Source organism: Thunnus albacares, chromosome 17 (genome assembly GCF_914725855.1).
Source record: "Thunnus albacares chromosome 17, fThuAlb1.1, whole genome shotgun sequence".
NCBI lineage: Eukaryota > Metazoa > Chordata > Actinopteri > Scombriformes > Scombridae > Thunnus > Thunnus albacares.
The window spans coordinates 19,456,950-19,470,410 of NC_058122.1; the positions used below are offsets into that span (position 1 = coordinate 19,456,950).

Here is a 13,461-nt window from a genome sequence, read left to right on the forward strand (position 1 = left end):
TGCACCTCGTCTGAATTGTTTAATTGCTGTAAATGACTAGAAAACGTGGCTAATTAGTGCAGTGAACTTGTCCCCCCCTGCTCCCTCCCTCCCTCCCTCCCTCCCTCTTCCTTCCCTCCCTTCCTCCCTCCTCCTACGCTGTCCATCTATCCCCCAGGTGTTGGCCAGCCTACGAACTGTAAGAAGCAACTTCACCATCCTCGCCAATGTCACAACACCCACTAACAAGTCAGTATCATGCTGTCATGACACCCCTCCCCTCCCCCCCCAACTTACACTCGTCATGATTGCCTGCTTAGTTTGCACTGTGTGTTTGCTAATGTCTCCTTTTCCTTGCCCCCCATGGGGAAACACTCTTGCCATCTTGATTAACCAGTTCATGATTATCAGACTATGCTCAAGGAAAACATCATATTTCTCCAGCTCGCTTCGCTGAGGACTGAGTGCAGAGAACACCGTGCCTCAGATGCATGTCCCTGACTCTGTACCCAGACGATGGAGACGGTCAATAACACTAAAATTATTCTCCTTTGTAATGCAGTAGACAGAAGGAGCTTGAGTTGGCAGGCTTTTAGCTCCACATCAATATGATATATAAAGCAATGCACCACAGAATTATCAGCATCTATAATTATGCAGTGTTGTGCCCTGAAAATGCCTCCCTCAATGCACAATTATGAAACCATCAAGGTTATTTGAAAGAAGAGCAGAGCTCAAGCTTTGTCTTTGACTATTTGTGGATACTCGAATATTTGAAGTGAAACAGGGGAATTTTTAAGCACTTAAAAAATATTCTCACATTACAGCATAATTAAATATTCAAAGACATTTCAATACAGACATGCACTCCTCCATTTGTCACTCTTTAGGGGCATATAAATGAGTAACATACATAAAAAATATTTATCCTCTCTGTCAGCCAAGCCTTTTGTTGCCTCATGCTGTAATGCTGAGCTGATCCCCAGCAGGGGGCAGCAGCGTGTTGAGTCTCCCTCTGATGTAACGATGTGTTTGTCCACAGGAGGTCACCAGTGACAAGCCAACCCACTGTTCCCCAAGCTACACTCTCTGGTATGTTTCAGCTAATTAAAACTCTTGAATCCCACAGTCTCCAAACACGACTTTAAGGGCACACTAAGGCTCCCACACTGAACCAAATCTATCAGTGGTAATGAAAATGACTGCAGAACATCACAGAAACATCATGTGGCTATTACTGAGGAAATGTGTAGTTAACATATATTTCATGAGACTGGATAGATCTTAAAATAATGATGCTACTCAGAATATGATGCTCAAGCTACATATACATATGAGGGTCAAGATAATATAAAGCTAATGTGAGGTGAGTTTATTCTTTTTTTATACATTGATGAAATGCTTAAATGTGTGAAAAGCTTAATTTTCACTCTCTTGGGCCTTTTACAGGAAATGCAACCTGCTTTGTATTTGTTAGAGGGCACAATGTCCAGCAGGAAGCAGAAGGACCACCAACTCTTTTAATTTACCCTGCAGACCTTGATGCTTAAGAATGCCTGACCTTAACATCTATATTTAGTTTCTCACTGAACACTTTTAATATTAAAGGGTCACTCAATAATTCTTTGACCATACAAGTATAAATAAAGAGTTTTACTTAAAGATTAAATATTATAATTTGTGTTATTCACCTGATAATAATTCAAAATTAAGGCCTGTTTTCCAAATATTACTGACATAAAAGAATGAGAGTTGTCGTCTAATGTTAGTATATATATTAATAGGACCTGTCAATCAAGTGAAAGCATATCATATGTTTTGGATTTTTTGTGGTAGAGATGCCCTTTTTGTACATTTGGATTACTGACTGAAACTGGTGCAAAGGTGTAAACTTTTTAAGTCAAGTCAGTTTTTTTTAAATAACCTGATATCACAAATTTGCTTCACGGGCCGTTCCAATCTGTAATGGCATACAATATCCTCTGTCCTTAAACGTCCGATTCAAATAAGGAAAAGCTCCCTCCAAAAAAACTTCAACAGGGAAAAAATTTGAAAAAACAGTGACAGAGGTGGGATCCGTCTTCCTTTTAACTCTTACTGTGCAAATCCCACTTAGTGTCAGCTTACTGAGCTACAGAACTGGACCTTAACAACCACTAATCAATTTAAATGCTCTTTCTCTACTGCGGGTTAATTTATTGTCAATGTGTGTGTCTTTCCCAGAGGAGACATACCAGCAGATGGCTCGGGAGACTCTGGAGGAGCTGGACTGGTGTCTGGACCAGCTGGAGACCATTCAGACTCACCGCTCAGTCAGTGAGATGGCCTCCAACAAGGTACACACCTGTCTGCACACAAACATGTTCACATGTACTTTCATTGTCCCTCTACCCCAATGTTAACTCAGTATGGAGCAGATGAACTTGATGAACTATATATTAACTGTGTATTTCATGGTTCACAAGGATGACTCATCACGCCATAAGAATTTACGATTTTTTGGGGCGTAACTGTACAACACAGTGTACAAAATTCACTGCTGTGTCTGATGTTGTGTCAAAGCTTCCACTCTTGAGGAAATGAATAACAATGCAGCTCCCTAAGGGCGAATTACTGGAGTGAAGAGCTGCATGTAAGACCTACTCTTTATAGGTTTAAGAACAAAGCATTTGTGTTGTAAAAGCCTACATTGGGCTTTGCCAGTCTCCTCCAATACCTGTCACATGTAAACTTCATATGTTTTCATGTGATATTATTTAGCAAATCATCATCTGCTGAAGAGAGTTGTGAAATAGAGGCAGAATATTTCTTTACCGGGTTTATTTGCAATCCTGTGGTAGTTGTATTGATGAATCATTAATGTGGGCTGTACCACATATGTGGTCAACCATCTCTTTGGGTTTTTATGGCATTTCTTAAACTAACTGACACAGTTATGATGTGTAGTTAAGCTTGTTTGTGTTTATAACTGCAAGGGATGCAGCCAGGTTGAATTTAATTGTGGACTAGTGTGCATTTTGCATTACTATATCTCTATGCCTGTATGTGTGCACATGGGCAAGCTTCTTAAGCATGCATGCATTTCTATTTGTGGGGGCACGGGACAGAGAGAGATACGGAAAGAGAAGGGAGGGAGGGTGACGGTCTGTGGGTGGGGAGGACATGAGAGGGAGGGGGTACGGGTCCTGATGCTGATGTCTCTGCTGTAACCTTGGTTGCTATCGAACAGCAGCAGGGTCTGCCCATCCTGTTTAGTCATTGGCTTGCCACTCTGACCACAAGCCATGTGGTTTGGGCAACAACCAATGAAAGAGAAGCAATGCTCCTTTAATAGTGTTCTGTCTTAAAGAGACAGCACTATGTACCTTCTTTGTTTTATTCCACAAATTCCTCCCATGTTGCACTTCACTGTTAATTAATTGGCAGAGTTCTTCATGTTTATAATCAGTCAAGCTTATGATGAAAGGACTGAGGGAGAGATAACAGGGGAGTGCAGCAAGGACATCATTTGTGTGTGTATATCTGTGTGTACATTCATGTGTGTGCATGTACAATGTGTGGAGCGAAGTCTCCTGGGGTAAACAGAGTCTCAGTGAATATGTTGCTGCCTTTTATCAGCCGCAACTAAGCTACAGAAATCCTCCACACTGTGCCAACATGGAGGTACACACATGAATATTCCCACTCAGTCTCTCACTCTCACTCACACCCTCGCTCACACACATATTTTCGACAGACGTACATGCTGTCTTGATGCACATGCGCACTCAGGCTGCGAGCACAGGCACACACACACACATGCACGCGCCTGCAGCCACACTGCCTGATTAGCTTGCGAGAGCTGTCTACAGCATCCAGGGAAATGGCGCAAGAGGCAGAGCATTGGAGGAGGAACGGCAGCCTAAAGCGGCAGGATTAGACCTCTGGCATTTTGGCCAGCCGAGGCATGGATTGACTTGGAGCAGGGGACTGAGCTACGGAGCAATCAGGAGGCAGTCTGACTGACTGTGGACTGACTGTGTGTTGCTGAGATCGGTGTGAGACGGCACAGACGGGCTGATGCACCGGTAGGACTGGGTCGGGCCTCTGGATCCGTACCGTGGGGGAGGGGCAGTCGACGCAGGGAGAAGGAGCCTGTTTTTCCAGACCACAGCTCTGGTGTGATTCTTCAGCCTGACCGTCTGCTACAGGCCTGCCTGCATCCCTCTCTGTCTCTTTCTCTCTCTCCTTCTCGCTCCCTCTCCATCCTTGTTTTTCTCTTGCTCTTATCATCTGTTCCCCCTTTTCCCTTCCCTGATGTTCCTGCTGTCATCCAAGCTCCCTTTACCTCCATCATTTGATACTACAGTCATCTTTCTGTCCTGCCGTCACCATCTCTCCATTCCTCTCACTTCCATCATCTAAATTTTTTATTTCTGTTTGTCAAGCAGCTCAGCTCTCCCAACATCATTTTTTCCTTTGCATCTCTCTCACATTCCCACTCATCTCCTCCATCGGCTCCTCTCTGTGCCCTTCAGACGGTCCCTCGCTCCCGCTCCCTCTCTATTTCCCTCCATCTTCCCTCTTTCGGCTCCCTTCTACCTCTACCCTGCAGTGACTGTAGATTCGGGTCAGTCTGCTCAGCAAATGGGATGAGATGTAGTCTCCACAGCTGCCGGATCCAGGGGGCTCCTGGTCTGCCCATCAGGGGGACCCACATCTTCGGACCACACTGAGGCTGGAGCCTTACTCTGGACTGACTGGGTGGCCTGCTTTGAGGTGCTGCATGTAGGCAAGGACGGACTGCACCAGCAACCCCTTCCCTTGCCCCCTTCCCCCATTCCTTCGCCCCCTCTTGGGGCAGCTGTCACTCTGGAGTGTCCCGGCTTGGCTGGCTGTGGCCTCTCCTCACACAACCTGACGACGCCCTCATGCCACTGGGGCAACTGCAGTGCCCCCACCCCACTCCACTACCGCACCTCCTGCCTGTGCCATCGGCCCAAACCCCCTGTCACCCTCAACATGGGTGTGGTGGAGGCCATTGACCCCGTGCCGTCCCCCTGCCCCTCGCCTGTACCAGGGGGCTACAGGCTGCCCCGCTCCTCCAGCTACAGCCCCCTGCAGGGGAGGGCAGGGGCAGAGCTGGACCTTGGTGCGGCTGCTGGAGGGGTTTTGGAGGGGGGTGGGACGGCGGCAGAGCGCAGGACACCCTTAGTGGACCTGTTCTGTGAGACCTGCTCCAGGCCCTGGCTCATCGGCTGGTGGGACCAGGTAGGGCTTGGGGAGCTTGCAGAGGGCAAACAAGGCCTAGTAGTGGCCATCTTGGATAGATGCTGTGGACTCTTCAAGTGTTACTGCTACATCTATGCATGCATTATTGCTAACTCCATGTTTTTATGAGTGTTGTCTTATCCAACAGTGGTAGTGTCAGTGTATGAATGTTATGTGTTTATAAGCTAGAATTTTACAATGTGTTACACAGAGATTAGTGATGATATATACATATATATATGATTGAAGTGGAAGAAGGTTTTGTGGGCCTAACAGTGGCTTTGTGAGAAACTGTAACGCACAATATTGGTGTGTGTGTTTATATTTTCTTTTCCTCTACATAATTTATACACAAATCCACTGAAGGGGAATGTGATGAAGGCACAGAGTTTAACTTGCAGCAGCACTGTAAACAAAAAGACAATATCAATCGTACTTCATCCTTCATACCTGGTCTAAATTTCTGTCCTTAGAAAATATATCTAGATGTTTAAAATTTAAGAAATAGCTTTGTGATAAGCAGTCCACTCGTCTACTGCAGGTACTTTGCAGTGTCACATAATGTCCGTTTCTATCCTCCACACCTGCGTCCCACATCCCTGTGTCTCTCTCCTGCTACCCTGAGGCTGGCCTCAATACACACATAAGGAAGTCAAGTGTATTGTCAGTGAAGGACAATGCATATTGTCTCAGTACTGAGTAGATTTTTCTTTTTGTTCCAGTTTTCTTCAGGTGTGCCAACATGCCACATCCATAAAAATGTATGGAATTAAGACATTGTAGGAGTTTTCTTTTACATGTCAGGTTTGCATCTGATGTGGTATCCTGCCAATGTGTTGACAAAACAAATTTTGGATTTTTCTTTACTGTGTTTTATTGAATGACATTGGGCACTTTAGGATCATATGATTTACTGCTGCCATGTTTTCAGTCTCAATTGAATGTACAGGTTATAGTTCAGTGGAAGGTCACATTTCGCACATGTGGGTGCGTTTGTATCTGTGTGTTACTCATGATCATAGACAGTTAGGAGAGATAATGCCCTCCTGGGTCTGTCACACATGCAGGTGTGTGTGTGTATGCGTGTGTGTTCATGGTCATGTCTGTGCAGCATTTGCATGTTTGCTTCATTAGTCAGTGTCAGAGGAAGAGTGTTGTTTGTCCTGGCACTCGGACTGGCACCGTGGAAGTGTTGGTTGGCAGCTATGACTCAGCGTTACAGCATTAGGGAAGGAAAGAACGAGAGAAAGCGAGAGAGAGAGGAGGAGGTTTGGGCTGAGCCTGCTGCCTAAGTGTGCCACTGGGCTTGACTAGCTTTCCTGGCTCCTGATGACTGATTCTGCCTGACAGCTTCTACAATTTGCTGTCAGAGTACCTATTTGCTTGGCCTATCATGTATGCCTTGGTGGATGGGAAGGGTGGAAAAAGGGAGATAACCGAGAGTGAAAGATGGTGGAAATGCATGTGTGTGAAATGGACGGAAGGCAAAGTGAAACCTGTGACAGAGGAGGATTTTGGGGCTGGAGGGCAGTAGTGGAGAGTGTTGTTTACCTCGAGAGGGAGGGAGGAGCAGATATAAGCAAGAGAGAGAGGGAGAGAGGGAGACAGCAGTGGAGGGGAGGGTTGACCTTGGTAAAGGTCAGAGACACCTGCCTACTCCCTCAGATTGTCACCCAAGCAGCCACCGCTCTCACATCGAGCTGAAGGACTGACTGTGAGGAGGCAGTTGCCACGGCAACCGCTCTGGTTGCCATGGAGATTGTTATGTGTGAAAGATCAGTCAGTAGGACACAGACTGAGGGGTCTTGTCCGAATCGCACATGACTACTGAAATTTGGTGTCTTTACATCACAAAAAACATCTTTATCTATGGAATTAAGAAATTACATTAAAGTGAGAGAACAGTGAGGAACAGTGTTTTCTGTCTGCATGGATAATGCATATGTCTGCCACATTTGTGTGTGTATATCAAGGACCTGCAGAGCAGCAGATTGCTGCATAACATGTGACTGTAGCAGAAAAGTGGATAAACATGTCATATTACTGCAGCATATCAATACATGACACTTAAAATGCAAGCACACTGAATTGGGGAATTGAACAGTATGTTCTCATCTGAAAAAAAGAAGAGGCATGATTCATAATTGATTTTCTCACCCTTTAGTGAATGAAGCCAGATTGAGGGTGATAATTTATTTTCTCATATTTGACTCATAGGAATGTTTTCTTATTATGTATCAGTGCAAATGCAATCTACAAGTACAATGTTAATAATTCTGGAGGTTTATGAAACTGCTTCATTTATTTTTTGATATGTAAGCAACCTTTGTCTGCTTTGTAACTACGAATGAAGACACCCTCTTTCTGTTCCTGTCTGTCCTCCCCACAGTTCAAGAGGATGTTGAACAGGGAGCTGTCCCATTTGTCAGAGATGAGTCGCTCAGGGAACCAGGTGTCAGAATACATCTCCACTACCTTTCTAGGTAAAGCAAACCTGCCACCCAGTTATGACTAACCACTATAGCTGGTCTCTTATAGCTTTGACCCAGGTCGAGCACAACCATTGACTGTTGTTCCCTCCAGATAAGCAGAACGAGGTGGAGATCCCGTCCCCGACCTTGAGGGAGAGGGAGAAGCCCATGTGTCACATCAGCGGTGTGAAGAAGCTCACGCACAGTTCCAGCCTTTCCAACTCCACCTTGCCTCGTTTCGGCGTGAAGACAGAGCATGAGGATGCATTAGCCAGGGTAAACGGATAGAAAAGCAGCTTGCCAGATATAACCCACTGTACACATATGCACATAATCACCATAAAGCAGGCTACATGTATTTCCTGTCACTACTCTCTAAATATTTGACCTCCTTTTAAAAATATAATTTCATTTTGTAAATTTCTGTAGCTTTCCTTTGCCATTTGAGTTCTCTGATAATGTGAATGGTTAAAGATAAAATGCTACCCAAGTCTTGTCTTAGAAAATGTGATGCGATGACACAACTACAAAAGAAGTTTGAAAGCAGAAAATATTTTGTTTTGGGGATTGGTCCTTCAGAATTGGAGCAAGAATGTATTGCATGAGAGGAAAAGCCAGTTTCTCCACAGCCTGGATAGCCATAAAACATGTTACATGTTGCAAGTTTTGTCTAATCTTACAAATCTAATCAAAAGAAAACACAACTATAACATCATGTACCTTTGCAGGTGGAATTAAGATGAAGAACACACTGTTAGATTGTTCTACGTGTGTTGTAATGTTTTCTGCTGTGCCCTCAGGAGCTGAACGACTTGAACAAGTGGGGCCTTAATATCTTTCGTGTGGCAGAGTTCTCTAATAACCGACCCCTCAGCTGCATTATGTTTGCCATCTTCCAGGTGAGAGAGGGAGAGATCCTACTTTAATAATGGGATTATATAGCATGAGTTATTTGTGACCCTCTGTGAACTGTACCTACGGCAGGAAAGAGATCTACTGAAGACCTTTCGGATCCCTGTGGATACGTTTGTCACCTATGTGATGACCCTGGAGGACCACTACCATGCCAATGTGGCCTACCACAACAGCCTCCACGCTGCAGATGTCACTCAATCTACTCATGTACTGCTGTCCACCCCAGCTCTAGATGTAAATGTCTCTCTACTGTTCTAGCACTGACAAAGACATTACTACAAATACCAAATACACTGCTAATTTCACACAAATTTTTCAAATACCTTGTAATACATCAGACATGGCTTTCTACAGAGAAGATAGCTGTTGAACATATGCTGTAAACTGTAGTTTAACTGATCGTTTTTTTTCTCTCTTCTCTTTCATTGCTCTCTGACAGGCTGTGTTCACTGATCTAGAAATACTAGCTGCGTTATTTGCCGCCGCCATCCACGATGTGGACCATCCAGGAGTGTCCAACCAATTCCTCATCAACACCAGTGAGTTGACACAAGATTAAGAATCACACAGGCTTTAAGTGACATGATCAGCATAGCCCAATGAATCATTAAAACAACTTATAACATGAAAAATTACAACATAAAAAATGAAACATAAGAGCTCCATCAGGTAAAAGAAGATAAAAGTAATCTAAACAGGTGCGAGGTCCATTAGAGCCTTAGAGTAGGGTATCAATAATATGTATCATGTATCAATATAGCTTTAAAATCAATTCTAAAACCAATCGGAAGCCAGTGTTGGGACACAAGGACGGGTGAAATGTGAAATGTCCAAGCAGCAGAGTTTTGCAGTAGACAATAAGCTGAAGACATTAAAGCTATTTTTTTCTAAAGCCAGTAAACAGGACACTAATGCATGAATGACAGTGTCCAGGTTGCAGTCAAATACGGAGAACCAAGACACTACAAAAGGAGTAATAATCAGGATGTCTGTTTTATTTGTATTTAACTGCATGATGTTTTGAGGCATCGATTTAAGGGCATCTTCAAAGCAGTTTATGAAGGTGTTAATTTCCCTAAGGTCATTAACAAGATCGCAGCTGAGGTATATCTGTGAATCATCCGCATAAAAATAGAAGCAGACATTATGACTATGTACAAGATGTCTCAAAGGCAGCATTTAAGTAAAGAATAAAATCTGGCTGAGCACTGAACCTTGCGGCACTAGAGGTGACTAGAAGTGTCAGATCTGTGGTCACCAATGCCCACACAGAATATCCAATGTTTTAGGTAAGATGTAAACTATTCTAAAGCCAATGAAGACAGTTCTTTTGTCAACTCTGTACGTAAAAGTACTGTAACTATTCGTCAATTAGCAAAGTACTGGAAAAAACATTTTAGGGTGATAATACTGCACAGCCTATTAAGGATTGAGATACATCTAGTGATTTGGATATCTGAAATGACAGTATTATTGTATGGTTCCCTCAGACTCAGAACTAGCCCTGATGTATAATGATGAGTCGGTGCTGGAGAACCATCACCTGGCTGTGGGCTTCAAGCTGCTTCACGAGGACAACTGTGACATCTTTCAGAACCTCAGCAAGAGACAGAGACAGAGCCTGAGGAAACTTGTTATTGATATGGTGAGTCTTTGTCAACACGCTCATCCTGTATCATGACCTTTGTTCCTCACTTCCTCACATCACCGATTAATTTCAATTTCCTTCCCAGGTTTTGGCAACAGATATGTCTAAACACATGAGTTTGCTGGCAGACCTCAAGACTATGGTGGAAACCAAGAAAGTGACAAGTTCTGGAGTACTGCTGCTCGACCATTACACTGATCGGATACAGGTGAGACATTATCTGTGCAAGGACTGGCAGGGCATATTTAGTTCATTCAAGGTGCTGAAAACAGTAAGGCATTGTGTGTATGGGATGTGCTGATATACTTTAAACAATGCTTTGGCTAAAATTGGTTGGTGGCCCTGCCATAGCTTACATGTCCCTCCTTAGCTCTGCTGCGTACATGGATGCCAAAGAACCATGACTAGTCTGTTTGGACTTTTTTGCATTTTCTCCAACTTTTCTCTTGCTAGTCAGTAGTATTATTGATTTGATAGCTAAGACAATATGGAGTAGGCTGAAGAAGAGTTAAGTAGTCTTTTTTAAAGATGTTTCAGTAGCTTGAGGATTACAAGAGGTTGAATCATAAGATACGCAGATTCCTGTGGGTTCTGATCTGGCTCTCTATTCCAAATATGTTGGATTTTGTTATCAATGTAATGGATATTGTAAATGTAGATAGAGGGATTTTGTGTGGGGCAAGATTTTGCTATTTTACTATCAAGGTTGAGTTTGAGGGACAGGGATGTTTCCATCTGGAGATGTCAGCTAGACATGCGGAAATGTGTTTGACCTGTGTGTCATACTAGGAGATTAAGAGGTACAGTAGGCAAGAACCTAAGTTTTCATTAAGAGGGCCATGATAAGGAAGAGGAGAAATACTGCTGAGACACTGCAGAGATTCCAGTGTCTGCAAGAGAGCTAGAGAGGAGGTGGTTTTCTAAAACAGATCAGGAGAGGAGCGTGTGTATGCCAGCTTGAATCCTGACTGATTGGGGCCCAACAGGTTGTTCAATGATAATTCTATGATTCAAAAGTTTTAGGGAGAAATTACACTAGTCAGCAGTTCTTGACATTAGTAGGGTGAAGTGCTCTTGTGTATTGGGGTAAATACTGTTGGTGACCTGAAGGCATACAGAATTGATGATTGGCATTGACAAGAGAGAGCCATGGGATGAGGTTAATAGCGCAGGTGGTCGCTGTGCTAAAAGATAACCATTTTAGCATCTTGTCATGGGGAGAGGAGAGAAAGAAGTTGTGCCAGAGACAATTTTCCAGCTTTTTGAATATGATAAACATCCTTGTCAAAGTAGGTGACAAAAATGTGATCAGAAATGGAGAAGGGAGGAGTAGGTGTAAAAGTGGTAGGCAAAGAGGAAAAAATGGAAAAGCTTTGTAGTTTCAGAGGCAGGGGACTGGATCTTTGGAGAGAATAAAAGTAAAAGAGGTCATCAGAGAGCTGGGTTTGTAGCTCAAAGCGAGGGGTCAGATGACCAGTGGGACAGATTAAAGGCAGATCCTAATGCATATGCGAATTGAGGATGGTGTTTACACTTTTGCATGTAGAGTTAGTGGGCGAAATGTGAAATGTGTGTTTGTGCAGGTGTTGAGGAACATGGTGCACTGTGCTGACCTGAGCAATCCTACGAAGCCCCTGGCTGTGTATCGACAATGGACGGAGAGAATCATGGAGGAGTTCTTCAGGCAAGGAGACAAGGAGAGAGAGCGAGGGATGGAGATCAGTCCCATGTGCGATAAACACACGGCATCTGTGGAAAAGAGTCAGGTAAATGATCAGCACTGATGTATATGGATATGGTTTTGTACACAACTGGACTGCTGTAGGTGGGGTGATAACTACAGCGCAGAGAGTGATCTGTCATCTCTGATCACAGCAGTCATCCTCATACATTTTTAATGCTAATTTGTAGGGAGTGAAATGACACCACTGTGCTAGTTTATATGATGTCAGTTATACTCTTCTCTTCTGATTGTAGGTGGGCTTTATTGACTACATTGTCCACCCGTTGTGGGAGACATGGGGGGACCTGGTGCACCCCGATGCCCAGGACATCCTGGACACTCTGGAGGACAACAGGGACTGGTACCAGAGCACTATCCCACAAAGCCCCTCGCCTCCTCCGCTGGGCCAGGACAAGGAACTGAATGCCTGCATGGACAAGTTTCAGTTTGAGCTTACCCTCGAAGACAGCTCTCAGAGAGAAGAGGGAGACGAGGGCGACAAACCTACGCCAAACCACGTCGCACAGGACTGCAGTCAGGGGGAGGACGAGGAGGGTAAAAAGGAGGAAGAGGAAGACACAATGGCAGAGGAGGAAAATGAGGACATTATAGAGGAGGAAGACGAGGTGGCGATGGAGGAAGAGGAGGCAGAGGAGGAGCAAGAGGAGGAGCTGAAAGCTCGGTTGGAGGTGAGATCTGAAAAGGAGAGACTTTCTGACACAAGTCCTGTAGAGGAAGAGGAAGATTCTTCTTCACAAGCTGAAGATACATGAGTCCTGCTCCTGTATCTCCCTCCTCACTTGCACACATTATCTTGTTCATCCTTTCAATGGCCAAACCAAGAACAAATGAGACTGCAATGACAATACAGACCTTTAAATATATTTTTCAAAAAGGGAATAAATTAAAAATCGCTTAAAGAGAAGTTAATTACACAGCAACTGTAGATTTGGAGTAGTGACGAGTCCTTCGACTGATTTCACAATGAACTTTAGACTAAGAGGAATTTAGGAGAGCGTTAACGATGGGCAACTGAAGACAGCGTAGCACTCTGAGACTGGAATGCACACACATAAACACACAAAAAGTGACACACAAACACTAGGGAGTAAGTCAAGTAGAATACATCGATGCAATGTGTGTACGCGTGTGCATCAGTCATGCAGTACAGTACAATTGCATATTTACCCACTCCTTTCTTTCAAACGCACAGACAAACACACACACTTGACTGTATGTTTGTATGTGTGCATTTACATGAGGGACATTGATCAGTAATGAATCTCTTTGGAAAAAGCCATCTCTTAATGGAGTATTAACTAGTGTTCAGTCAGTATTAGTAATTCATGTTTAATAGAATCTCAACAGAAACTGTTCTCCTCAGAAAAGCTACACCATGTCCGGGTGACCTTTTTTCCATTTCTGTCGGAAAGAAAAATAACAAAAATCCACAGAGTTGGAGGGGGAGAGAGGAA

The 13,461-nt window shown here is 43.9% G+C and overlaps 1 protein-coding gene across 3 annotated transcripts in view; it reads left to right on the top strand.

The window, feature by feature from the left end:
- pde4a (phosphodiesterase 4A, cAMP-specific) overlaps window positions 1-12,866 on the top strand; it is a 41,284-nt gene extending 28,418 nt beyond the window's left edge. For 2 of the 3 annotated variants that reach the window (XM_044330469.1, XM_044330470.1), the window contains exons 4-15: window positions 158-228; window positions 1,022-1,071; window positions 2,203-2,315; window positions 7,619-7,712; window positions 7,813-7,976; window positions 8,501-8,599; window positions 8,685-8,849; window positions 9,055-9,154; window positions 10,106-10,260; window positions 10,349-10,471; window positions 11,847-12,029; window positions 12,241-12,866. In XM_044330469.1, coding sequence (XP_044186404.1) covers window positions 158-228; window positions 1,022-1,071; window positions 2,203-2,315; window positions 7,619-7,712; window positions 7,813-7,976; window positions 8,501-8,599; window positions 8,685-8,849; window positions 9,055-9,154; window positions 10,106-10,260; window positions 10,349-10,471; window positions 11,847-12,029; window positions 12,241-12,759 — 1,836 coding nt within the window. In that variant the 3' untranslated portion in view covers window positions 12,760-12,866. Of the gene's footprint in view, window positions 1-157; window positions 229-1,021; window positions 1,072-2,202; window positions 2,316-3,617; window positions 5,230-7,618; window positions 7,713-7,812; window positions 7,977-8,500; window positions 8,600-8,684; window positions 8,850-9,054; window positions 9,155-10,105; window positions 10,261-10,348; window positions 10,472-11,846; window positions 12,030-12,240 lie in introns of those variants that run through there. The other variant, XM_044330471.1, reaches the window with a different exon arrangement.
- Window positions 12,867-13,461: the final 595 nt, after the last annotated feature.